We start from the raw sequence: 27,065 nt of genomic DNA, 5'->3' as shown, positions 1-27,065 counted from the left end.
CAAGAATATTGTATACAAAAGTTGCATTCATATGTTAATACCCATAAGTCCCTGCCTCAGTCTGTGCCCCGTGCCCCCCCGTCCTTCTGTTCCCTTACTCTCGTATACTTACCCCCAAATCCCTTTTGAACGTGAGAGGCAGCTTTTGGGGTGGAGAAGCCGGCGTGATGGCTTGATTTAAATTAAAAATTTATTGCATATTTTTTTGCGCCACCACTCCAACATTGCATATTGCTTCTGCATCTGTGTGTGTGTGTTTATGATGGAAAATATGTATTTGCATGTGTGTGTGTGTGTGTGTGTGTGTGTATAAATTAAATTTGTGTTCGCCGACGAACGCGCCCAGGGCCAACAACCGGCAACATGCATGAACATGCCATGAACTCAAATTTCGAACGTCAACGGGTTAAGGATGTGTCCAGGTCGGAGGGACAGGTATATCGTGAAAATGCAGGGAAGGGGACAGAAGCTAAGAAGCAGCCACGGTGGGTGCTCTGCCGAGTCGAGTCGAGTCAAGTCGAGTAGAGTTGAGTTGAGTAGAGTCGAGGCTCTGGCGGTCTGGCACTTCAGCAACCGTTTTGATTACTCGCATGTTTTCGCGTGCAACTAAATTAGCGCACGTGTAATCAAGTTCTGTTCGTTGCAAAAAACAAAAAAAAAAGCCCAGCAAAAAATACGAAGCAAATTTACATTGAAGCTTGTACAAACTCTTTCCTCTTTTCCATCCAAAAGGATTCACCCCATGCATCCATTAACCCCGCCGACCTCCTCGTGCTGAAGGGCTTCATATTTTTTGGGGTTTCTTGTCAACACAATGTTTTAAAAGTAAAGTAATTCTTTTGCAAGCCGAAAATGGGGGAAAATTTGATGGCACAACACCATCAATCACATCATAAAATATTAAACATAATGAGTGGGGAAAATTTGTGTTGCCTCATGCACCTCTCCAAGGCACATATCATTATTAATGACGCTCCCAATAGGCTTCTACTATATTTAAGATTATAGAAGACATCCACTGGTAGACAACTCTGCAGAGATATTTATTTTATTGCAAGTAAATATGATCTGTATTCAACGACCCGATTTTTGGCGAACTACGCGACCATACAGGATTAATTGAAACGCCTTCTTGTTGTATATTTTAATAGTGCAGTCCGATATGAAGTCAATTTCGGGCACATAGCTTGGTATCAACCTTGTATCGATTGTGTAGTCCTTGATATAGAATGGTGTATCCTGGAACGATAATAACGTGAAGGGGCTGCCTATAATTCGAGATGGAGCGACAAACCTTTTTGAAGGGGCAATGATTTGGGAAATTTCCAGCGCGTCGTAATTCTTCGGCAATCATTTTGATCAGATAATTTGAATATAATGCTTCGAGAGCCTCGCAATAATTGATATCCATGGTAATATAGTTGGATACCGCTGAGCCACGCTTTACACCCAAAATATATGTTCCATTGACATCTTTTACCGTGTGGGCCAACGAAAGCTCCACGGAGAATGTTCTGTTGCCATCCAAATGACAGCTGACATTTTTCATTAGTTGAGGCATATGATTCACGCACTCCATCTTGGTGAAGTAGGCATCCATCTGGTGATACATGAAAATAGGTTTCAATCCCTGGCAGCTGTAATATATCTACGTTCCTCACCTTTGCCCGAACATTGCCCATCAGGATCATCCAAATAAACAATGGAATCACATTCAGCCGCCAGCCCGCGTTCATTTTAATGGATCCGTTACACTGAACTGATTCATATTTTCGGAAAGTTATATCTCAGCAGCAAGTATTTTTGATTCCACTTTATAGAACAAATGGACTTTTAATTTAATTTTAAACGCTCAAAACCGATAAAACCATTTGAATCATTTCGCCTTCATTAATAGCGGGCGAAAGCGATTTTTAATTTACAAAATGGGAATGAATGAACTCATATTCACAGCTCAAACTTCTTGGCTGGCAGATGGCCACATTTCTATTCGTTTTAACGAGTAAGCTCCCATAAGCCGTGTATCGCAATACATGAACAATCCCTGTGTCCCAGCCTGATAAGAAATGTGTACTTTATTTTGTGGCTAAATTAATATATGATATCATGAACATAGCTGATAAAACAGCTGATACATACAGACATCTGCTATAGTATTATATGTACTTCATAAACGATAAAAAAGAGAGAGCCTAGAGCTGATAGTCATCCAAGATTTATATGCGGGCTGTAAATCAGTATAAAATCAAACTTTACTGCCAGACGGCTGGACCAACAAGTGGCCCAAGCGACGACACCAGGCCAAAGATTCCAGACAGCGGGAACATGGGAACATATGCAGGAAATGATCAAATTTGACTTATAGGTAACCTTTTTTGCAACATTTAAAATTTTTAAATGCGCTTGAATTTATTTCCCTGTTTTTTTTTCTATTCCATTTTTGGAATAAATCGTCCAAGCGTCACGGTTCGCGCACCGATTCCCTCTTTGTGTAAATACTCTACTACAGATCGGAACGAGCCAAAGGGTACGAATGTGGGAAGTTCCTCCTCATCAATATACATTTTTTCTATGGTGTAGTTAAAGTTCTGCAGGAGACGATTACTTGAATTATTTTCATCGAAATCAGAATCACCTACCGCTCACCGCTTTAAAGGGGCAACTCAGGTTCGAAAACTTTTTGAGTCCCTTTGCGTACATTTTAAACAAGCGATTCCGGTGACTTTTCCCGAGAAAGAGGCAGGCATCGACTTGTACATCGTATAGTCTCATTTGGCTAACCTTGCTGTTCTTCTTCGCAAAATCCAATGTGGCATGGGCACCCAAAGAGTCGACATTGCGTTTCAACACCATCTGAGAGTCAACGTAGCTCCGATTGTTTATCTGGGAGATTTGAAACTCGAACGTTTCGACAAAGTCCGGATCCAGCGACGACACGATGATCTCATCAAGGATAAAGCGAAAATTACGCTCTGTCCTCACGTCCCTGGGTGTGGAGAGCATGAGGAACCAGCAGATCCAAAACACAGTGCCCATAGCTAAGGGTAAGAATGTACTCGTGCTGTTCGTGAAATATATTTGTATTTATTTGCCAATACTGGCGGCGCTCATGATATCATTATTCATATGGGGGTCCATTTTAATTAATGAATGAATTAAAAATGTCTGAAAAGGTATTTCATTTTAAGTGAATATTTATTTTGTTTGTGTTACAAAATATTTGTGTATTATTATAAATGAGAGCTGGCTGCAGAGGCAGCTGCTGCTACTACTCCCAAATTGGTTGGCTTTCGGTGTGGTAGGCTCTCTTCCCCTGGTGAAGTGAAAAAATCCCTGAAATTTGAATGCCCTGGTGACTCCAGGTGGGAAATTGTAAAATGGAAATATTTGTTGCTTTTTTTGTTCTTTATTTAAATGTTCATTAAAGGACAATCATTTAGTTTTCATGCAATACATTAACTGGGAATACATTAATATAAAATATACATATACGATATACAGTATATCGATAGTGTTGCGGCACGTGGTACACCGTTTAAGGTTTTGCTGTAGTTTTGCCGTGTATTGTGAGACGTGCACTTAGTCGCTGTTTGGTTGAAAATTCTAAGAGACATAGAAATGGGGCTATCGGTACGAACGGAGGAAAATCCTGCTCATCAAAGAACAGTTTATTTAACGTATAATTGAAGTCCTGTATGAGATGATTTTATGATTATTAAATTGCATTTAAAAATTGAAAGTTTTTACCACTTACCGCTTGGAAGGGACAGCTTAGATTTGAGTGTTTCCTAATACCTTTTGCGAAAATTTTCAACAAGCGACTCTTAGTTCCAGCTTCCAGAATAGAACACCCCTCAAATTGTACATCATACACTTTGATTTTCTGCTTGTTTGGCTTCCAAAACTCCAGAGTGTTACGTACATTCCACTCCTTGAGATTATGCTTCAATGTCATTTGAGCGTCGATGTAACTGCGATTATTTATCTGGGTCAGTTGAAACTCCAAGTTTTCCATCAACTCCGGATCGAGATTAGTCACGCTGATCTCATCAAGAGCAATCTCAAAGTTGCGCTCTGTCCTCCCGTCATTTGGCAGAATGCACCAGCAGCAGATCCAAAACAAAGACCAGCTCATGGCAGAAGGTAAAAATATAATACTGACATGGGCTTATGGGAGTCGATTAAAGAGCTCAATGGAGGCAAAAACCATTTAAATATTTATATGAGGTATTATTAAAAATTTTATATGTATTCTAAAATTTCGTAGGGAATATTAATTATGCGTGAAACAGCCGGATGCATTTATATAATTTCGTAATTATTCCTACCCAAAAACACCGCTCATCACATGGGTGTTCAGGGAAACAAAATTATTTGTGTACCCGATATATAATATATATCCATTTGATAATACGAATACGAATATGCATTTATTATAAACCTTTTGGTTGAACATATACATAATATGGAAACTCAAGGTCTGGGTACAATTTTACCGCGGGTTATGATACGCGCAGTCAATTTATGTTTGCTTGAGTATTCGATCAGGGACCGAAAGCCGCCCAGCGGTATAAAGGAGGGCAACTGCTGTTCATCAATATAAAATTGGTTAAACGCGTAGATTAAATTCTGCAGAAAGCGATTGGAATAACAATGGAAATTATTGTTAAAAGTTTTGTTATCTGACACGACTCACCGCTTTGACGGGGCAACTCAGGTTTGAATATTTTCTTTGTGCCTTGGCAAAGACGTTAAACAATCGATTATTATGGGACACATCGAGGAAGAGACACGCATCCAATAGTACGTCGTACAGCCGAATTATTTGATTTCTGCTCTTCCACATATCCAGAGAGGTACGTGCAGTCATATCTTTAAAGTTACGTTTGAATATTATTTGGGCATCGACGTAGCTCCGATTATTCTTCTGGGTCAGCTGAATCTCCAACTTTTCCAACAAGTCCGGATCACGGTCCGACACGCTGATCTCATCGAGGATTACCCGAAAGTTGCGCTGCTCTGACATTGCGCCATTTATGATGAGCGACCAGAATATCCAAAGCACGGCGATCATGGCTAATGTTACGAAAATAATGGAGAATCTATATAAACCACCAGTATATACTCACTCGGATGAGGCGCAATTGCAGGGTCGATCGATTTGCATTTTCGAATAATCCATTGTAGAGTGGATCGATCGGAGTCAACAATTAGATATACAATTATATCCATATAAATGATTCTATAATTTCTCAATTTTCTGCTTTATATTTCAATTGATTTATCAAAAAAAAATGGTAGATATAATATATGTATATAGTATATATGTGAATAATTATATAAAATATAAATGATGCAAATATTTGGCTGAAAGCGGAGCAAAACTTTTTAGCAAAAATTGAGCTGCAGAACTTTTCAGAACATATCTCTCTCCCTCTCCCTATTTTTCTCCCTCTCTCTCTGTTCCAGTGTGACTTATCAGTAAAGAGTGGGCTTGTCTCTGGCGGACTGAGTAAACTAGCAGTGTGAATTGAGAAATATTTCAACGATCTCCAAGGGTGCAATTACAAGATTTCTGTTTATTTTTCAAAGTAAATAATAACTCAATAAATATTTGCTTATTTGAATCTAGTTCTTGTTCAAAAATTTACCCTGCGCGACTATGCGCGCTCCCAATTGTTTCTGGGTGAAATATTCGGTAATCGTACGGAATCTACCGACCGGAATAAATGGCGGTAGATCCTGTGCCTCCAATCGCCAATTGGACAACGTGTAGCTAAAATTCTGGGGTAAACGAATATGTATGCAAAATAAGTCACAATTCTGTCAATGGCATTTACTCACCGCCTTCATGGGACAAGTGAGATTTGCATTCAAATGCTTTTTAAAGCTTCTGAGGTAAACGTTGAAAAGCCGATTCTTATGAGCAGTTTTTAGCAGGAGACACCCATCGAATTGAACGTCGTAAATTTTCAATTTCTGATTGTTTGGCTTCCAAAAGTCCATGGCAGTTCGTACATTTATATCTCCGATACTCCGCTTCAGCACAAACTCAGCATTCACGTAGCTCCGATTGTCCATGTAGAACAGCTTGTAATCGACCTTCTCGAACAGATCAGTTGTCCAGTATTTTACGACGAACTCGTCAAAGTACACTGACATTTCCCCTGAAATGACTGGCTTCTTGAGGATGATGACCGATGCACTGATGATGATCCAAAACAAAGTGTTCATGGCTATGGCTTATGCTACAATGCTCTTTGGAGGCAGCAGAATCCGCGCTGACATGCAAATACATGGATACATACATATGTACATGACATGAATATAATAATCATAATTATGTATTTATTCTATTTGTCGATGGATGGTTATTCATATAGAATGATTCTATCATTTGAATTATCCATGCGGAACGTACTCGTGTACAGACATGTATATAGGCTCTAAACTATATAAAATTCTTGTGATAATAGAGGTTTCCTTTTAGATTAATATCACACAGCTGCATTTTGTTTTTGCATTCTCCAGCATTCTCTTTCACATTTTTCGCTTGTGTGTCTGCCGACGATTAAATCTCAGAGTAATGGGAGCAGTGGGAAATTGAAATTGGCTGAAATTTTGTTTTTCTCCAGTTTATTGAGTTGCCAATGATCCCAAAACCAATTTTCCATGCCCCAAATCGATGGGGCTAGTACTGATAATCCAATATATGTACTGCCATCAGGCCCTACTCAATCGGCCATCCAGTTGCATGTGAGCCAGTGGCTTGGACTTGTGATGAAAAATTAGCTTCATGCAGAAGGAGCATTGCGGCAGGAGCTCGGGCAGAACTTCTTCGTTCAAATAGGCGCGCGTCAGGGTGTAGTTGAAGTTCTGTTGAAGTATTCGTAATGCGGAAACTCTAATGCATATTTTATGGTCCTAAGAAATCTCTACTTACCGTCTTAATGGGACATAGGGGTTTATTGTTGAGAAATGAGGCATAACTATTGTAGAATATTTTGACAAAGCGATTCTTGTAAACATTGCTGATGACATGACAGACATTCAATTTAACATCGAAGAGTCGCAACTCCGGCAGTCGAGGACGACTGATATTCATTGAAGCACGCAGCATGATCTCGTTTAGCGATCGATTGAAGATCATATGTCCCGACAGATAGCTGCGGTTCTGCTCCTGCTCGGCGAAAGCACTTTGAGAGAGGATTATCGTGGGATCATCGACAACGAAGGTGAAATTATCCACGCGCAGCACATAGGCGGCCAGGCAGCAGCTGAAATATCCTCCGACTACCAGAAGATATAGACGGAGCAGCGACATCTGTGCTACTTGATAACTGGCTGGCGACACGGAAAAAACTACGATACCAATGGGGCATGGGCTATGAATGTGGGACTCCATTGTGCCCGGCAATTATGCGCTGCGCTGGCGGAGGCGGAGGCAGGCCCTAATGGCTTTTTAAATGGTGTCGTCTGGTCCAAATTGCCACAATCTCTCTCTCTCAATATGTCAACAATACATATTCATATTCATACTCGTACTCGTACTGTACGCACTCGTATGTGCATTAATAATTTCTTCCAGCTTGTTTTTGTATTTTTTGGTTCTTTGAGACGCATTCAAAAATGCAACAAAAATAAAAATAAAAATACATTCGTATGCACTAAAGTAAAATGAAAATGTTTCACGTGTGGCAAGATTGAGAGTTGAGAAAGCGGCTAAGTACATACATACACATTAAAAAGGGTAAAAAAAAACACACACACACAGAAGGGGAATGAAAATGAGTAAAAAGGGAAAAGAAAGCAAAAGGAAATGGTATTTTAATGCGGGTATATACGCTGGCTGTACCCTGTTTTCTACAATATAATGAAATTACTAACGCTATTTCTAGAGTGTGCAGTATTCTGATTCGAAGTGATTTTGATGCATTTTTTAAATATTTTTCAAACCCTCGAAAATTTTAACTAAACTAAAACAGGGTACTAGTGCGTTGGTAGTACTCTCTAGTAGTATACCCCTTCTATAGTATAGTACAGAAAACGCAACCCAAAGGATGTCAACAGAAATGTTAATAACACCAGTGCACCGCCAACGCAATCGCCATTGCCTTTGCCTTTGCCTCTGCCTTTGCCAAGTGCTGCTCCAGCCAGGATGAGGACGAGAACGCAGCTGTGAATAAGTCTAAGGATGAGCCGGGGATGGGCTGTGAGGATGGGCTGTGTGCCTGGTGCATAGTGCCCACCGAGGCAAAAACAGTGGCCGTAAAACAGAATAAGCAAAGTGAAGTAAAAGTAAAGTGAAGAAGCAACCCGGTCTGAGCAGCAGCAGCAGCCAGTCGAGTGTAGTTCAAACATCACACCTACCGTTGAGCGTCTACCGTCTGGGATCTGCGAACTGGGAACTGGGAACTGGAGGGTCTGCATCTGCGTCTGCAGATGGAGCTGTGGTCCATATTATGTAAACATTTGCTGCGTTTCAATATTTTTTTTTTTGTTTTCGCCCCTGTTTTTAGCCTGTCTTCTGGTTCTGCTCCTCTTTGATTCACACTGGCTGTGACTGTGCTGTGGGGGTGGAATTTGTTTTGTAGCCTGCTTTTGTCGGATTCCCCAGGCTCAAACGCTCTCAATCGAATACGTGTGGAGGCTTTTGCATGACAAGACAGAAACGGAATCGGTTTTTGTCTTTAAATAAACAGAAATTGTTGGTGGAATTTTTGGTTGGAGCAAATCCAACGAAATATATTGTCAATGTTCAACATAAATAAACAATTTGATGAAATATTAATTTGGATATTCTTCACGTGCAATTATTTTCCAAAGAGTGGAAAACAAACTAATTTTCGCATTTTCAAGTAACAATTTCCCTAAGTGACCAATTTGCTTGAATGCAATTAAAACAACAACGAGTAGCTGGTCGTCCGTTCTCCTTCTTAGGAGCGAAGCAGAAGAGAAATTTTCCGACATTTCCATTTGCATGACAAAGTCGTCAGTGCCTCTAACGGACGGGTTAACCACTGAAAACTACTGAAAACTTTTGTAGCGTTGCGTTGCGTTGTGTTGGGCTGCACTTTAAATATACATATCGCTATATATGTTATGCAAATTTGTGCAATTTTCATTCAGTCACCCCACGCCTGGAATGGGACGAGCTGGGCCACGCAGCCTGCGCCTCGATTGGGATTGAGCAAAAGCAGAGCAGGGCCCTAATTAGCCTTTGTGAGCGTGTGAGGCTCATTCCATATGCAAATTGCAGTCGATTGGTTTCGCATTACATAATTAATAATTCAATCAGAATGCATGTCAATCACTCGCACGAATATATGTACGTACACCCACCCACCAACGATGAGGCGGCAGAGAGACCGCCACGGCACCACTTAGAAGTCCGCGCAATATGTGGTTCTGTAGCGAATAGTTTTACCAACTGCTGGGTGTGAATATTCACAAGCACGGTGTACTGCGGAGCACCTTTTGCTGCAGTTTCCATGGCTCTACTAAATTATTACTGGACCTACCATTACAATTTCCATGCCTTGGAGCATACGTATAGCAGTTGCTGTATGGCACATTCGCAATAGGATCGTCCAATTATTGGCAGCGCCATGACAGAGGTATACTTATGGAAATTACTGTGTTTCTGCAAAATAATGAGGTCATCACAATGTCCTGCAAGTGAATAATACTAATAATAATACTTGTAATATCTGTGGTAATGGATCCAATGATTTATCAGCTTGGCTGCTATTTGTGGCACTAATTCCGTTGACTTCTCCCCAAAATAAAACCCACACGTATTCGATGGGCCATAGAATCTTGAAATTGTGTGCGTGGGCATCTATAGATAGGGGCACGGCCCCAAGGCCTTTTTTTTTTGCAATCAATAAATTTTACAGTTGAGTGCACAGGTGCTGCCATCCGCGATTTACGCGTTTAGTGGGTGGCATCAGCTGAATGCTGTATGGCTCTTTGGATTGGGTTTGGAAGATGTGGCACACCCACCTCCCGCAATCCTTTAATTTGTTTCGTTTGTGCTCTCGTTTAAGCCACGAATTTGGTTTGATTTTTAAACATATTACAGATGTTGCTGCAGCTCCCTGTCTCTCTCGTTGGACAGTCTTACACCCCCCCTCATGTCAGCAAACACTCGTTAAAAATCACTTAAAATTCCATCATCATAAATTTGTCAAAAATTGCACACTCGTTCGCTTCACGATGAGCGCTCGGAGCCTCGGAGCGCAAGCCTTAAAGTGCCGACATTAATGCCGTCTTTTGTCTACTATCCACAGTTCCGGGGGGAGGTGGGAGTGGGGCCTTGGGATTTTTGTTTTTCACTTCAACTTTATTTGCCGCAGACGAATGTCTTACTTTACCAAATTGTTTTTGTTGTGGAAAATCGTAATTTACAATGGCACTCCAAGGTCACAGCAAACATAAGATTCGGTGAACTTTTTAGCACATGTTTCACAATAAATTTGTTCCACTTGTTCGGTCATTAGAACTTCAAGATACTGTCAAATTACCCAATCGTGACACAATCTTTAATTTCCAGTGAACTTCTGACTTTATTTATCATTATACTGTCGTAATGAAAACCATATAGATAGGGCAAATCAAACAGCTGAGTACATAAGCACATATTTAATAATTTTTCAGTGTCTCTATTGATTGATGGCCCTTTTAAATTAATTAAATATTATTATTGATATTAAATATAAAAAATTAAATACCATACATGAAAACTCCTCCCACTGTCGTGCTAAGCCACTCTGTAACACTCCGTTCGAATTGTCATTTTAAATAGATCTGCTTTTATCCAAGCATTTTAAATTTGTTTAACAAAGAACGAGACAACATACAGACACACCCATGGCATATACTCGTAACTGCAATATGATGATATTTTTAAAACTCTGTACATGCTCTTGCCACATGCCCCAAGCGCCTCAAGCTCCAAGCCCCCAGAAACTTCTTCTAGACAAATGAGTTTTTCTTTAAGACCGTTCGCCGTCTGAGTTTTCTTATGACAACCTTTAGTTTATTACTTTTGGTTTGTGTTTTCGTCAGTTGGCCAAATGTTTTAGTTTTAGCGGCAGCAGTGGCAACAGCAGGGGGCAACAACTCCCATCCGCAGAGCCCATCTACAGCTTTTTGTGGCAAGGTCTTTCCTCTAGCTCCATGGCTCCATGGTGACTTCAATTTTTGGCAACAAAACGCAACCAAAAGTTGCTGCAACAGCAAAAAAAAAAAAAGAACAAAAAAAACAAGACTAAGAAAAAAAAAAAAATCCGCTCAAGGCAAAAAAGCAATAACAAAATATTATTATCAAAATCATTCATCATGTGGCTGCAGGCAATAAATTTTCGGCTTCTTGCTGCGAAATGCAGCAACAACAAAGGGAGGAAGAACTACAATTATTGTGGTATTGGTAGTGGTAGTAGTATTAGTAGTAGTAGTACTAGTTGTGGTAGGTACGGCAGCTAACTGTTAATAAATCGCAGCTACAGATATCAGCCAACAGTTATCACAGTTAGCAGCAGCAGCAACAGCAGCAACAGCAGCTGGTGTGGCGCCACAAGCAGCCCAGAGTGGAATTTCCTTCTATCCATGGACGCATAAAAGTTCGGGGCCCCGAAACGAACTTTAACTGGAAGCGAGGCGTGGCCAGCGCTATAAAGCATTAACATAAAACTCCCGAAATATACGTATACTAGAGAGAGCAGAAAGAAAATGGAAACAGTTAGTGCCCCAGCTAAGAATTTCCAATGTTGCTGCTGCTGCTGCTGCTGCTGCTGTGGCAGAGGGCACTGTCGCTGTGCTCGGCCAAGCTGTAAATTTTCACATTACTTAAGCGCTTTCATCAATTTCGTATTAAACAAGTTTCGCTCCATTTTCATTCTTTTGTCTCTGGTTCTCAGAAAACAGACGCCAAAAAAGAAACTCCGAATTCAATTCATTTAAGATTTCGACTGAATGAAATGCATTTTGAGATTTGGAAAATACAGCAAAAAACAAAAGCTGGTTTAAAGGGTCAAATTAATATAAGATACCCCTGCAACATGTAGTAACTTTTTGAACAACAAAGTGGATAAAACAGGAAGCAACCCGTCTTCAAAAATTCATACACACATTTCGGGAACGACACAAATAGTAGACAGAAAATAAAATTCACCTGAACACTGAACACTTTGCACTAAAAAATACAAACTCATACTCATCATGCCACAGTCCCAGGATGATGAGGGTCCAAAAGCCGAAAGCTCCACCGAGGTCGCACTGGCTGAGAATGCTTCGGAGGATGCAAGTGGAGGATGTCAGAACGGAGCTGAGCAGACACTAGATGGCAGTACATCCTATTATTTGGACCAGAAACAGATTAACAAACGCTTCACAGAACTGCTAAACTTCTTCGAGGGTTACGCCAAGATCATGGACGGAGACCAGAAACAACAACTTAAGCGCGCTCTAAGCCCTGGTATGAGTGAGGAAACTAGCATTTAATAAGCCCCAATCTATAACAGCCTTCCCAAAGATCATTCGGCGGGTATTGGTTCAGATCACACAATCAAGGCCGCCACCTGCGAGGTGAGCATTCAGACATCCCGGACACTCCTGGAACAACAGCAGAACGACTCCAAAGCAGTAGAGGAAGGAGGAGTGGCCGTGTGCACCAAGGAAAAGCCCAGCCAGCTCCAGCAGCATACCATACACATCGAGGTGGAGACAGTGCCATCGGAGACAGAGATGCACAGGGCGCCGCTGCGCCAGAGATTTGGCAACGTTCTGCTCCATGCTTTGGAAGGTCTTGTCAGCTGCTTGTACATGGTTGGCGACAATATCACCTATGTGATGCTGTTCGGTGTCCTCTGCATTTGGTGCTTCTATCGGTGATCAGCCAAATAAAATGTATTTTTCCTTTCCGTTAATTCGATTGAATCCTGGATCGGATTCTCGCATTTTGCTGATTTTTTTCATTCAATATCTCTATCAATAATTCATCAGTCCATCAGTGTTGCGTTTTCGTTTCCTCCGTCTTTTGCAGTTCCTCTTTGGAGTCCATTTTGCAAATTGCATTTCATTCTTCTACTTCCTCTCTGCCCATTGTCATTTGCAATCATCATTATCATCATTCTCATAATCAATTCACTTGTCATTCGAGAGCTGAATATAATGCAGTGCAGAGCAGTGCAGTGCAGAGCAGTGCAGTGCCCTTCCTCTGTCCCTCTGCTCCTCGCCCATCTGCTGCGTTGTTATTCTCTTTGCCACTTGTTTGATAAATAATTGTCCGTCGTTTAGGTAGGTACATAAACATGCAAAGTTAAGAGCATATTGTATATTGTATGTATATGCCCCCATACCCTTCCCCATTCTTGCGACCACATGCTGTGTGTTGTGTGCTCTCTCCGAGAATGCCTTGGCTAACGGCTCTTGCAAACCGCACGGCAAAGCTTCTCGCTGGGCCCCTGACCACATCATCAAATGCAAAATACGAAATGGTAAATGGGAAATGGTAAATGGGAAATACGAATTGCAGAACCAGAAGCAGAAGCAGCGTAATTGCCACCGCACCAGACCCAAAGCTGAAACCAATAAACCAGCACACGTCGATTAGTTGCACATGAATGCGGCAACATGGGCAACGGCGGCGGTGGCGGTGGCCTGGTCAGGTGATGGGGATGGGCATGGCGATGGGATGGCAATGGGCGAAGCTTAGCTGCTGGGCCATTTGGAGATCTGGTGGGGTAAATGCTGCCAAGACAGACAGTCACACGACGTTGAGCTCATTTAAGCCATGTCTTAAGAAGCTTTTGGCTATAACATTTTGCTGCTCTCCTTGGTGCCGCCAGTGGTACGGGGACTGTGCAGGCACTGGAAAACTAGAACCAAGGAGGGTTTGGGTTTGGGTTTTGACCCATGCGGCCCATAGGTAACCGACCAATTGGCAAAATGGTCGAACTATATATGTACATACATATGTATGTGTGTGTGTGTCGCCTGTCTGCTAGCCATGCCCCTGCCACGAGCGGAAGAGTAACCGCAACGGGACGTTGCCTGGCAACAGATTTCACATATTTGCGTAACCCCAGCGGGCCCCGTCAACCCTCTAACCAGCATCGACTAACCAAACTAACCGGCGATTGCTCATTCGTTCAGAGAGGAGTGGAACAGAGCGGAGCTGAGTGGAGCGCCTTCACCGCATTCCAGGCGAAGCGACGAGGAGAACGACCATGAATTTTGCATTTTCTGCTGTGTGTATTTTTAGCGGGGTCTGCCGTTGGGCAGGCCTGTGATTCATCAAAAGAGCGGCGACAGCTGACAGGCCGACAGCTACGCATAGAAATGAATTATACAAAAACTAGATAGACAATGGGCAACAATAATGCCTTACACCTCGCCCTCCCCATTACCACCCGCCCTAGCCCCCAGGGGGAAACACCTGAGGCGACGACGAAGCGAATGGCCTATGCTCATTCTTTATTAGTTGAACCCCCCCAAACCAGTTGACAAAAGGCAACGAACGCCGGTCAAAAGAGCCAAGTGAGAATCAAGATAAAGCCACAAAACCACACCGAACCTTGAATGCCCTCTGTTCCGAAATCCCTGGGGCTTATTTAAGATTTTAAATTTTGGAAATAAAATCAGAAATTTTGATAATTACGGGTATTACCCAAAATGTACATTTATAGGTCCCACTGCATTAATTTAAATCGCAATACTACATCATTTTTATATATTTTTTGTTGGGTTTTCGATACGACTTGTTCAAGGTCAGAACTATATTGTTTATTGGTTCAAAGAAAGTCGATGTAAAAATACTCTAACCGTTAGACCTGCTGTATTTGAAAATTCCATTAATTAAAGTACTTATCGAACATGTTTAGATGATTATCTCAAATTAGATCATTAAGATTGAGTGTCTAAAATAGCAATGGAATTCTCAACATTCTGCCCGGATACGGCACACATTTTTTGTATAAAATGCACATCTGCTTCCGACCATAAGTTCTTATATATGTACATACATACATAAGTATGTAAGCTATAAAATGTGTTTTATATGTTTCTATTTGTGTTTGTACAACAAGTCAACATTTTGCAGATCGTTAAACTTAATTTTTGATAGTTTCAATAGAAAAGCTTTGCATAGCAACCCCGCCAAGCGTACATTGTACAACCATATGTAGGATCGTTGGTTATGCCCCGTCATGCCGATCAAGACTCTTGTACATACATACGCCCTTATGTAAATATGTACTCAAGTACAGTGAAACCTACCACTGTTGTATTACTTTTGCCTGGGAGAAGCACAGTGGGAGTGTAAAAATATGAGAAGCTGGATTGGGATCCTCACAAATCTGTCCGTCAAGAGAACTTTTACTGTACCAGCATGTGCACATGTAATTGTGCACATGAGTTTGCAACATTCTGTTTGGGGTTTTTTTTATTTTGGCTTGCTGCCTTCTGGCTTTGCCTTCGCTCGAATGGCTTGCCAACATTATGACAAATATGATACTCTTTCCTGGGAAAGCACATAAAAAAGTATCAGAGCGAAGGCGAGACACACAACAAAAGCCAAAAGCATGCAGAACAATACGAGTACGTTTGTATGTTTGTATGAGTGTACATATGTTTGTACGTGCACCCCTCCCGGCACCCGATTACGTTGTCGCATAACGTTTGAAGATGACGCGCTGCTGCCAGTGCCAGACGTAGTGGCTCTTGGCTTGCCCGCTGCGATATAGGTTGGGTGGTGGGGTATTGTAGCTGGGTCGGGGTGGGTGTGGGAATCAGCTGAAAAGGTGCGGCGACATTGAACGGGCGGCCAACGAACGGGCAAGCGTCGCGACTCGCGAGAGCAGCAGAGTGTTTGCTTTGCGTCGTTTACTCTTCTGATAACGTCGTCATCGTTGCGCTAAGGCAATGTTAATTTATGCACCACACACGCACGGCCAGTCATCACACCGACAGCACACAGACAACGGCCATCAACAACAGAAGCAGCCCGGAGAGGAATACGATTTTTTTTAAAGCTCAAACTCTTTTACTTTTTTTTTATTATTGTTATTATACTCTAGGGTAGGGGTATAGGCATTTTTTATAGATGAGTTTGCTAAATCGATACCATTCAGTGAATTAATCAATGTATGAATTTATTATTTTCTGCTGAAAAAGCTGTTCGTTTATACAGCTTTACAGCTGTTTAGCTAGATAACAGCAGTGGAAATCAATATATTCTGATTTGATTAAATTACTCATAATCAAATAAAAATCAGTAGCTTGGTGTTCCAGATGCCTCGCTCGACTCTTATATCCAATAAATTTCTAAAATATCATTTGCTTTTTTAATCATTCTCACACCCAACCCTAGTAAGTGTATGCAAGCGTCATATTGTTTCTTGCTTTGTTATGTAAACTTCTCTCACTCATTTTTGCGCTCTCGCGCTCTCTCTCTTTCTCGTTACAGCTCGGCAAAAGATCGGCGCGGTGCTGCATTACTCTGCATTTCGTATTTCGTATTTGACAGTTGACAACGAGAGACGCTCGGGCGCGCACAAGCAGTTAACTTAGACCCGACGGCGACGCGTCGCAGCCGTCGTTCGTCGTCGCTTTCGCGTTTCCCTTTTGTTTTTTTTTTTTATTTCGCTCGCGGGTGTAATTGCGATTATGAACGAGACCTTCAAATTCTCCGAAATGCAACGCACTAATATCGAGTTTGAACGTCAGCGTCATTTGGCCAATTGGCTGGTGAAGAGCAGTCCGCACATGGCAGCAGCAGCAGCGGCAGGAGTATCCACACCCCCATTAGGGGCTGTGGCAAACACGGCAAATACTGGATCAACAGGAGGAGTTGGAGCAGCAGCGGCAGGAGGTGGTGCTGCGCAAGGCGGCGCGCCCAGCAACAGCGTCGCAGCTGCAACAGCAGTAGCAGCTGCATGTAACGGTAAGCATAAGCAAAGGGAAAACGGAGAGAAACGCTCGCAAGGCACGCGCTCCACACAGACAAACAGAGAGAGAGAGAGAGAGAGACGGTGTGTGAGAGCGAATAATTGAGGAAGGGAGAGAGTACGTTTTTTGTTTGCTCATTGACGTCGCTATTTATTCGCTTTAAAGAAGTATCAGCATTTTAGTTAGTGGTTTGTAACATATGGAAAATTAAAATTTCCTAATGGAAACTAATTCGGATCAACATTCCATTGTAGGCGATTCCGAGAAAAAAAATGCATAAACAAGTGTTAATATTGTATGCTTCATATGGCGAAAACATTGTTTGTTTGTGGCGCCTTCTGGGAATAGTTTAACATGAGCTTTCCACAGACACAGTTTGGTTGCCATGCATAGAAAAGAAAATATTAACTGGAAGGAAATATGAACTTGAAGATAGCGCTTGGGCATTTTTATACCCTTTGAGGACTGTCTGATGTATTTGACCATATGCCATATACACTTAATAGATTTTTTCTCGCAATCATCTGATATCCCGAAAGCTGGAAAGGGTATGAAAAGCTCGGCCTTCACTTTAGTTTTCTTGTTTGCTATTTCGTTGTTGTTGCTTCCACTGTGAATTTTGTTGGCTAGGCGCGCGCGTCGCTTCGCGTAATTTCACACGAAACGTGACGATGTCACACACCCCCCTCGCTATCGCTCTGCTCATTCTGCCATTGCCTTTGCCTCTCTCTCTCTCTCTCGCTCTACCTATCTCCTTCTGTCGTGTTGGCCGCAATTGCAATTGATATTTCACAAAAGATAAGCGCAAAACGTTTAGCTCTTTTGCTGTTATGCTGTGATTTCTGCCTCCGCATGCACTTACGTATGTACATACGTACAGATATGTATGTATTTGCGTATGTTTTTATTAAATTCGAATATGTGGTGTGTGTGTGTGTGAATGGTGCAAAAAATTAAGCCAAATGTGCGCAATTAGAGTGAGTAATGCGCCGACCGCCAATCGGTCGAAGGGAGTGGTGACTGAGGGGAGCAGTAGCAGTAAAAACCGCCCGCACCATGGGCAGCAATCGAACAATGAGCAATCAAAAGTCGCGATATCTCTTTTTAATTGCACCGTTTGAAGTTCAATGAAAACAGTGACAGACAATTGCTTTTTGGATGTCGATCCGATAGCCGATAACCGTTGTCATTGGGATGGTTGGGGGGCGGTGGTATCTGGTCGGGATCCAGAAATACTTAACTGTTTGTTTGGCTGTTAATCGCCTCAAGTGATAGACTCTTTTATTATTGCTTCAATGGAATGAACAGTGATATGGGATCTGATATTTAAGTACACTCAATGCCATTTGACCGAGAGTCATAGACCTTATGGTTTTGTTTCTTCCTGATTATCAGCTAGAGAGCTCCCAAAGCACATACGATATGTATGTATAGTCCCAAAAGCGGAAACGATTATGAAAAACATTTGAGAATCGTCTCTTTTATACAGTCCAATATTGGATACTGATTTCATTTCTCAGCTATTCTCAACTTCATATTATTCATGTTTCAAGATCCTTAATGCTCCAATTATTAATAAGAAGGTATTATTATTATTCAGGGTTTGCTGGGTCACAAAAATTTATTATTGAATGGCTTAAACTTTAAAGCGAATGGCAATTTAAATTCCCATTCAGATCATCCAAGTGAGTTTACAAATGGGAGCAATAAACTCATAGATCTTTTTCAAATAATATTGCAGACATATTTAAAAGAGGTAGAATTTAAAAAGATTAGTTTGAAATAAAAAGTTAATTTCCGTAATGGACCGGAGAGCACTTTCCACATTCTGTTGTATATATTTTTCTTGATTCTTTTATGGTCACGCTTTATGCCGATTTTCGCCCACTGTGTGTCATCGTCTCGTTGACCGTTGACTGAAAATTAGCTGCGCTTAGCAACAGTTTTGAACCACTTGCCAGTCCGTTGCGTCACGCCAAATGAAATTCGCGTTCAATGCGGCTGTGACTGTGACTGCGACTGTGGTCTCGGGGATGCACGACTACTCGTATATTTCGAGGTAGAAATAAATGTAGATGTATTCTGTGGACTGTGGTGTGGGTTTTTCCCACTGCCGACTACCGCGGCAATTATATTTTTACGCGATTACCTCACTAATGCTCACCCGCCGCCCGTTTGGCGTTTTTTGTTGCAGGTGGAGCACCAGCGGGCGCCCATCCCGGCCACATTGCTGCCGGAGCGCGCAAGCCCAAGCTGCGGCGCTTTAACTCCCACGACACCAGTTCCAACATGTTCTCGGTGGCAGAATTTGAGAACGCCCGACTGGCGCGCCGCAACGAGATCGAGCTAAACCAGAGGCTGGCCCGACGCCTGCGCAACAGCGCCAACGGCAGCTACGGCCTTGGTTCTGGCTCTGCCGCAGGCGGCGGTTACTCTGGCTTCTGTGGCGCTCTCAACGGCAGCGGCGACTACTCCACCGGCGACAGCAAGGCCTCCAAGGGGAGTAGCGAGGTGAGTTTGTCATTTCCCATAGTTCTTGCCTATCTTAAATGATTCGTCTTTGCAGTCACAGCAGGAGCCGCTGCCCGCCGACATATTCCTCGAGCGGTACTCGCTGCCCCGTGTCGTCCGCATCGTGCATGCGAGCAAGAGCTCCAACGAAACCCTGCAGTCCAGCTCCTCGCACGGCTCGTCAACGGCGGCCTCAAGCAGCTCTTCGACGGGACCGAAGCCAGTCAGTGGTGGTCCAACGACCACTAACAATACCGATACGGGCACTGGCACCCATTCATCCTCCAGCGCTGGGAGCGGCAACAACAACAGCAACAACCGGCCATGCAGCAACGGGCACGATGAGCTCTTCCTGCTCTACAGGCTGGTGCGACAACGGAATATTTATCATGGACACAATGCCAAGACTCAGGCGTCGCAGCGCAAGAAAACCGTGCTAATACCACAAGAGTTTCCAGGTGCGTTTCCGGAACATAGAGAGCGATGATTTATCGCCTCGATCGCTGTTAATTTAGTTCCCATTTACCTACTCGTAATCGTATGATAGTCGTAAGTGTAAGTGCCAGTGTTCTCTGATGACGAATGCATATTTTGAGGCATATTTGTGGCTGATTAAGTTTGTCCAGTCTCAGTTAGTCACTCACTCCTTTCTTCTACCATATGAGTAAATATCTCCCCTTGCGCTGAATTCGTTGTTTGCGTGTCACAGTCACAGTTCAACAATGAAAAGTAATCGCAACTATTGCTCATCATCACCCCACCATTATGCAATGTAGGTACGGGTGGCGGGGGCCTGCAATGGTGCTCTATGCGGGGTGCCAGTGCCAGTGGCAGTCAGTCAGTCAGTCAGTCAGTAGTAACTTCTTCTGGTGCCCTCACCCGCCATTGCGGTCGGTCACCCATTGTTTCAACTCAACGCGTAACGCCATGTGACTTTTCACAGCCATTTGGCATTTGTTGAGGCGCAAAGTAAACCAATGTGTGCAAATATTATGCAATCTGCCAATTTATAGACTGACTGACTGCAATCGGTGTATTATCATTTTTGCTCATTCAACTTTCAGTGCAGTGTACACAAAAGAGAAAAAAATCCAACTGGCTGGCAAATTGGAGTGATTCAATTTGTGTGTCCATATTGAATTTTGCTCCTCTGTTGATTCAATTACGATTTAAACGTTAATTGATTCGAATCATCCCCTTAGGCGTACATCAACGACAATGTTTTATACAATGAGATTGTAACTGCCACTCTTTATCGACTGTCTCTAAAAATAATTACTTTAATCAAGTTATTAATACGATAACTTGGGTTTACCTATGACGTTGTTCTACTAGCTGTCAGAATATCGCCCCCTGAATGGCAACTTGCCAATCTATTGAAATTTACCAGCTGTTTAGCTGTCATTCCATAAATTGGGATCTGTTTAATCTTTATCTCATTTAAAATTCTACAACTTGGGGGCAACCTTTCGTTTTTGCTGTTGCCTTTAAATGAAATCATTACCTTTTGGCAGCGTTGGGCAGGCTTTTTGACTTTGGAGTAGTTCAACAACAACAGCTAAATTGGTCATGTCAGGCACATGCCATGTATGTTGTTTTTGCAATTATGTTGGCCCTTTTGTCCATTTATATATTTATTATTCCATTCCACCTACACGATAAAAGTTTATTTATATGCTAAAATTACCTTTCTTTCATTTCTGACAACGTGTTTATCCTTCTCTTCCCTTTCTCTCTGGTACAGGCTATTTCTCGCTGCTCAATGAGAAGGGTCTGCCGACAGCCACGCTGTACAGCTCGCTGATGCATTTGGTACGGGAGCGAGTGTACAAGTTCGTTTCGGTGGACAATATGCCAGCTTTTACAGAGTCCTCGCCAGCGGGCAGCGCCAGTAGTCCCACTCACGAGGGCTGTTTGCCCGTCATCAAGGGACGGCCGCAGTATGTCAAAACGACGGCACGCGGCGGGCAGGTGTTCCGGCTGCTGGCCGTCTTCGAGGATGGCAAGCAGGAGCATGGACACGGCCAGGGACAGGGAAACTTGTCCCAGCACGGCAGTGGGAATATGGCCAAGTCCCATTCTAGTGGCTACATCGGGCGCGAAAAGGATAAGAACCGATACGCCCAGTTGCTGAACGAGAATCGTCAGGTGATGTACGTCCCCTTGGCCACCAAGGGAAAGTTCTACGAGATTGAGCCGGGTATACCGCAGTTGCTGCAGAAGCTGGGCGATGCTCAGCGCAAGCTCAATCCGGAGTGTGTGCACCGATTGGGGGCACTGGTGACGGCGTCTAAGCTGTTGCCAGTGACCCTGCGCTACATGTCGGGTCCCGCCGGACCGGAGATACCCGAACAGCTGTGCATCAGTCAGGTGGCCAAGGAGGATGTGGCCGTTGGCTGCCCCATCGAGGACGTGGACACGCAGACGCCGCTGCAGCTGAGGAAGTTCTACCCCAGTCGAGACATGCAGCTGATCAAGAGTTACCTGGGCTTCGACTCCGAGCAGAGAATGCTGGCCAACACCAATGTGCAGAACATGCTAAAGTTCTGCCAGTTTAACTGCGATCAGTTCTTGAGGCTGGTGGAGGTGGAGCTGGTGCAGCGTTCGGAGCGCTCTGGCAGCAAGAGCCGGGAGGGCCTCAGGATCCTGAAGCCCCTTCATTTGCCTAGGATTTTGAGACGGGAGAAGAGCTCCATGGCGGCGGCCCACGAAAAGGAGGATTCGATTATATTCCTTAGCAAAACTGATTTGGAAAATCTAGAGGCCAAGGAAGCGGCAGCGGCAGCAGCAGCTGCCTCCGGGGCGGATGCCGGAACCAATCGCATCTCGGAACGCATGAAGGTGTTTCAGTCCACCAAGAAGAAGTGGTTCGGCAAGCAACAACAGCAGCACCATGAGAAGCAGCAACCCGATTCGGAGCTGGATGTACAGGCCAAGCGAATGAGCATGGAACGCTATACGGACATGTCGAAGCTGCTGCAGGCGCGGTTCGGCTCAGATCACGAGCAGCCAGAGCGGGATGCCATCTCTTTGAATAGCGGCGGAGCCTCCGATACGGAGACCACAACTCTGACCACCATAGAGCCCAAGTCCTTGGACACGCTGCTGCAAAAGTCCATGTCGCTGCAGGACATCGAGCTGCTGAATGGCCAGTGCAAGCCTCGTCCCGACCTGCTGGTCACACACAGTCACACAGATGCCATCAGCGAGGCGGGCACCGAACCGGAAGATGTGGAGAATCAGACGCCGCCGCCGCAGTCGTTCATCACCGAGAAGCTCTATAATGAGTTTCACGTGAAGACGCGGCAGTACAGCAAGTCCTCGTCGAGTCTTCACCAAATGCGTCACTTCTCGCTGCCCCAGAAGCTGCAACTCCACGAGGAGGCGGAGCAGGAGGATCGCAGTCTGATGCAACTGAAGGCGCACCAGCAGTCCCTGACCAAGCAGCCCGTTACGGGCAGACGGGCGGCGGGCGGAGTCTGCCTGCTGGGAGGCGGATTGAACAATATACCGTCCCCGGCACCGATCTCACCCTTCTCCCTGGTGGAAGACGATCTGCCCTACTCGAGTGTCCGCGACTCCTTGGTCATGGTCAGCGATGGCAGTCTGCAGCCACAGGTTTCTGTAAGGTCGCGCACCCCAGTGGACTATACCAAGGAGAATATTTATGCGGAGATCTGTCCCTCGCACACCCTAGACACGTTCTCGGGAGCCACACAGTTTACCCATGTGCAGGAGGATGGCGATGGCGATGGGGATGGTGATGGTGATGGGGACTACGCCTCCCTCAGGTATCCGGCCAGTGGACCTCAGTCCGTCAGTCGCATCGAGATCAACGGTGGGGCATCTAAGAGCGCCATCAGCTACCACACAGTGTACTTGGGCGAGGAGCCGCTGGGGGAGAGGCATGCCGCGCATATTACCACCGTAGAGCTGGCCGGTGAGGACAACATATACAATACGCTCAAATGATGACTAATGTGATTCCGGCGACGTAAATTAGCCGGCGCAAAGGGACTGTTTTAAGGCACGTGGAGATGCAGATAGAAATGGGGCAAGCAAGTAGAAATCATTCATTCATATTATAATATAGTAAGTAATAGCTCGTGGAAGGGAAAGGTCTCATACTCGAACTGAATCAAAATATCATTCAAAATCAATCTCTTGGATCCCGAAATGTATTTCCAAGTATTTGAGACTTTGTTAGGACAACGGAAAGAGCAAAGAGACTTCTTGGGGCAGCTCGAACTGAACTGATAATTGAATATACATTATAATTTGAAATCTTTTTGTACACAGTCTCCAAAGGGCAGTCTTGTAATCTCTGAAAGCAAATGAATTTATGTTTTAATTTGTATGAAACGTTCTTATTCTTAAACAATTTGTCCATAAAACCACACAAAAACTGTATTATCATCATATATTTTTGATCATAGTTTTATCAAGGAATACAACATATAATTTTCATCGAATTTCCGCTAATTTTCCTTGCTTGCCCTCTGATTGAGACGCAAACAATCTGAAAATTGATGGCGCTATAGCACAAAATGAGAAATTGAGGTATTTTGAATATTTCACGTTTATCTTTGTCAGAGAAAGTGGAAAACTTCTTGGTTCAAAAATCAAAAAAGAAACATCCAAGAAAATGAGTAACGAAAAGGAAATCTCTGTCATAAAAAGAAGAAGTATATATAATATATATATATATATATTTGTAGCAATTAGTGTTAGTTATTAGCATATGGAACAACTTTGTAAATGAGACGTCCCTGTGGGCGACGAAAAACCCCTAGAAATGACAACTCAAATTGTAATATTATTATAAAATCAAGTGAAGACAAGCAATTTGTATTGTACATACGAGTATATACTAAATGTATGTACTAAATGACCCTGCCCCTGACCCTGAACTTCTGACCCTAACCCCCTGGACACTGTAACAAAGCAAAAAGATAATGAAACTGAACATTTGGAAATTGCAATATTATACAACTGTATACATTACTTATATATAGATATACCTTTATATATACAAAAAAAACAAACAAACAAACAAACACACACACATACATATACATATACTTATATAGAAATCTTAGTGCAACCTAAGGTATTATTAGCTCGTAGGCAATCAACAAGTCAAATCAAATCATAAGCGATATACACATATATCTGTACATATGCATTCGCATACGTATATACATACAAACATTAATACATACATACATCTATTGATTGTATATTTGTAAAATAGCAAGAAATTTGTAGGGCATCAGGCCAAACTTTTACACGATCTCTCGTATTTGTCGTTCTTTTTTGGAAGTGAAGTTACATTGGAGTGCGACATGTCCACATCGTACTGTGAATATTTTTTTATTATATGTAATAATGTGTAATGTACCATATGTCTGCTGGTCCGCTGCGCTGATCACCTGATGACGAAACTGTTGCGGCAGCCCTCAGGCAGTCCATATTTAAATGCATATTTAAATGCAGTCTCAAAGTAGAGTTTAGACGATAAGATCTTGGTATTTCTAGTCTAATCTGAAAAAAAACAAAAAAAAAACAAAACAGAAATTGGAATCTGGTCGATTGTCGGACATGTCGGGCTTTCGTTTTCGTAATGGATAATGGATAACTTCGGTTAGCCGAAGGACTCTTCAATATACATATACATTTTTTAATTGGGTACTACATAAATAAATATCTAGCAAGAATTATGAATTTTAAAAAACTGATTTTATTTTATTTTAATTTATCTAATTTGTTACCACACATTCAATACAAGAATGACTTTTGATTTGGAACGAAAGAACATTTGCTTTTTTATTTCCCCTTTCAAAATGGCAAACAATCAAGTTAGAACATAATAAAGAATCTAACGATAGATCTAGACTCTAGAGTAACCAGAGAACGAACCCTGTATAAAACGGAAGCAATACTCACCAAATAGCTATGATACTAGTTGTAAAACCCTTCTGACAGTGTCGACGGTGCCCACAAATGGGACAGCAACAGGATCAGTCAGTGTGTGTGATAGTAGCTAAGTAACGAGAGTACCATTTATATCGGTATTCGCATTCTGTATATAGGAATATGTACATATGGCCGAATACAGAGAGCCGTAAGGAATATTACAAATACAATATATGCATGTACAATATGTAGAATGTACTCAGAGTACTAAGTGGCATTTCATAGTTAGTAGACATGTAAGAAAGGCTTCGCTGGAGCGCAAGGGTGATACAATATTGGAGATCGTGTTGGGATCGTGTGATCGCCGACAATCCCCCTCTTTTTCCCTCTAACTGATAACTGATAATGGGTGATTCAGGGCAATGGCGATAGAGAGTTTGTATTATGATTACTATTAATTAAAGCAACTACCCGCCAGAATATAAATTGGTGTGATAAGAATGTATCGATAACAGTGGGCATCAGGGATTTTTTAATGGAGAAAATGGCAGAAAATGCCAGAGAAAGCACTGAAAAATGGGGAAATATCTCCATCTTCTAATTGTCCCGTTAAAATGCCGCCCGTGTAGGCCTTTTGAGCACATTGAGCAATACAATTTTCAATATGCTAGACACACACACAAAAATGGAAAGAAAAATTTTTTATTAAAGCGGAACGAAGTAAACCAAAAAATAAATAAATCCAGCTAAGTAATCATGTTTTTGGTGTCTATGTTAATCCCTAGAATTTCCACAAGCAATTAATCAATTAGATTTCAATGTCAAGCATTAGTAGAGCCCACACAAAAACCAATCCAAGTATATAAATATGTATATCAAATATATATTCATAAATTTCAGAATATAACCTTGTAGCACTTTTAGATTTTCGACAGAGGCAAGAGCCCAACATTTGGTATTTGTGAGAAGAGATGATTTTTTTTGGAACTGATCGCAGATCGATATTTTAGAAGAGCCCTCAGGCATGACTGAATTGATAAAATGCGAACTAAATTGATACGAATTGAATTCTAATGAAATGTTTGGTAATGGCCTACACAATCTCAGTCAAACAAACACTTACAAACACATACACACATATGCAAAAATATATATAGATATATACAAAACTGATATGATATTATTGTTGTAGTAGATCTTTTTCTAACCGCTGACCATTACAAAATAAACGAGAACTAAAACGACAAGTCTCTGTCTGCTTCACAGCAGCTTAACCGACCTCAGCAAAGGCAGCTCATTTCCACAGAATATCTCTAACTGAGGCCACCCAATCAACTCTAGCATACAAATTTATATTTCACGTTATACCTACTACATATATATGTATACCTAGATAACAACAAAAAAAGATTAATTAATAAACTCACAAGAAACCCTTTGGAAAACAAATTTAAGCCGATACAAGCGAAATAAATTAAAACAATACATTTTGAAGCTAAGGAATGTTTTTTCTCTGGAGATCTTCTGGGTATTTCCGTTAATATTTTTAATATTAGTTGCAAGTGCAAGTTTTTTTTACGTAATATATTTAAAATGCGAACTTTCGAAAAAACGTTGGAGACACTGGCGCCAGCTGTTGGTGGTGTTTAATTTAGTTCTATAAATGGGCGTTTTTCAAAACAATTTGA

At 42.4% G+C, this 27,065-nt stretch overlaps 8 protein-coding genes and 1 long non-coding RNA gene across 10 annotated transcripts; 3 read left to right on the top strand and 6 right to left on the bottom strand.

The window, feature by feature from the left end:
• Positions 1-1,041: 1,041 nt before the first annotated feature.
• Positions 1,042-1,930, bottom strand: LOC111080558. The gene is made up of 3 exons (XM_022376237.2): positions 1,662-1,930; positions 1,295-1,600; positions 1,042-1,239 (listed from the first exon to the last, which is right to left on the bottom strand). The coding sequence occupies exons 1-3, from the start codon at positions 1,734-1,736 to the stop codon at positions 1,075-1,077; spliced, it is 546 nt and encodes a 181-aa protein (XP_022231929.2). The 5' UTR covers positions 1,737-1,930; the 3' UTR covers positions 1,042-1,074.
• Positions 1,808-3,074, top strand: LOC121403976. The gene is made up of 3 exons (XR_005967622.1): positions 1,808-2,365; positions 2,460-2,527; positions 2,587-3,074. It is a non-coding gene; the product is annotated as an uncharacterized LOC121403976 (long non-coding RNA).
• Positions 2,304-3,029, bottom strand: LOC121403768. Of its 2 annotated transcripts, none has more exons than XM_041592500.1 (2): positions 2,640-3,029; positions 2,304-2,588 (listed from the first exon to the last, which is right to left on the bottom strand). In XM_041592500.1, exons 1-2 carry the CDS (start codon positions 3,001-3,003, stop codon positions 2,581-2,583), a joined length of 372 nt encoding a protein of 123 aa, XP_041448434.1. In that variant the 5' UTR covers positions 3,004-3,029; the 3' UTR covers positions 2,304-2,580. The 2 variants fall into 2 exon arrangements, with proteins under 2 accessions (XP_041448434.1, XP_041448433.1); XM_041592499.1 differs by having other exon boundaries at positions 2,647-3,029.
• Positions 3,075-3,535: 461 nt separating the features above from the next.
• LOC111080542 lies at positions 3,536-4,135 on the bottom strand. Its single transcript, XM_022376218.2, has 2 exons — positions 3,755-4,135; positions 3,536-3,691 (listed from the first exon to the last, which is right to left on the bottom strand). Exons 1-2 carry the CDS (start codon positions 4,133-4,135, stop codon positions 3,536-3,538), a joined length of 537 nt encoding a protein of 178 aa, XP_022231910.2.
• Positions 4,136-4,473: 338 nt separating this feature from the next.
• Positions 4,474-4,919, bottom strand: LOC111080559. Its single transcript, XM_022376239.2, has 2 exons — positions 4,697-4,919; positions 4,474-4,629 (listed from the first exon to the last, which is right to left on the bottom strand). Exons 1-2 carry the CDS (start codon positions 4,868-4,870, stop codon positions 4,474-4,476), a joined length of 330 nt encoding a protein of 109 aa, XP_022231931.2. The 5' UTR covers positions 4,871-4,919.
• Positions 4,920-5,628: 709 nt separating this feature from the next.
• On the bottom strand, positions 5,629-6,301 carry LOC111080543. The gene is made up of 2 exons (XM_022376219.2): positions 5,845-6,301; positions 5,629-5,784 (listed from the first exon to the last, which is right to left on the bottom strand). The coding sequence occupies exons 1-2, from the start codon at positions 6,232-6,234 to the stop codon at positions 5,629-5,631; spliced, it is 546 nt and encodes a 181-aa protein (XP_022231911.2). The 5' UTR covers positions 6,235-6,301.
• A 302-nt stretch (positions 6,302-6,603) lies between these two features.
• Positions 6,604-7,410, bottom strand: LOC111080556. Its single transcript, XM_022376234.2, has 2 exons — positions 6,944-7,410; positions 6,604-6,876 (listed from the first exon to the last, which is right to left on the bottom strand). The coding sequence occupies exons 1-2, from the start codon at positions 7,403-7,405 to the stop codon at positions 6,724-6,726; spliced, it is 615 nt and encodes a 204-aa protein (XP_022231926.2). The 5' UTR covers positions 7,406-7,410; the 3' UTR covers positions 6,604-6,723.
• A 4,701-nt stretch (positions 7,411-12,111) lies between these two features.
• On the top strand, positions 12,112-12,982 carry LOC111080555. The gene is made up of 2 exons (XM_022376233.2): positions 12,112-12,478; positions 12,536-12,982. Exons 1-2 carry the CDS (start codon positions 12,223-12,225, stop codon positions 12,892-12,894), a joined length of 615 nt encoding a protein of 204 aa, XP_022231925.2. The 5' UTR covers positions 12,112-12,222; the 3' UTR covers positions 12,895-12,982.
• A 3,371-nt stretch (positions 12,983-16,353) lies between these two features.
• LOC111080551 lies at positions 16,354-24,336 on the top strand. Its single transcript, XM_041592498.1, has 5 exons — positions 16,354-16,371; positions 16,469-16,945; positions 19,145-19,461; positions 19,517-19,919; positions 21,206-24,336. The coding sequence occupies exons 2-5, from the start codon at positions 16,669-16,671 to the stop codon at positions 23,431-23,433; spliced, it is 3,225 nt and encodes a 1,074-aa protein (XP_041448432.1). The 5' UTR covers positions 16,354-16,371; positions 16,469-16,668; the 3' UTR covers positions 23,434-24,336.
• The last annotated feature ends 2,729 nt before the right edge of the window (positions 24,337-27,065 follow it).

Source organism: Drosophila obscura, unplaced genomic scaffold, assembly GCF_018151105.1.
Source record: "Drosophila obscura isolate BZ-5 IFL unplaced genomic scaffold, ASM1815110v1 contig_179, whole genome shotgun sequence".
In the NCBI taxonomy this organism is placed as follows: domain Eukaryota; kingdom Metazoa; phylum Arthropoda; class Insecta; order Diptera; family Drosophilidae; genus Drosophila; species Drosophila obscura.
The sequence above is the reverse complement of the archived record's forward strand: the minus strand, read 5'-3'. Positions and strand labels throughout refer to the sequence as shown.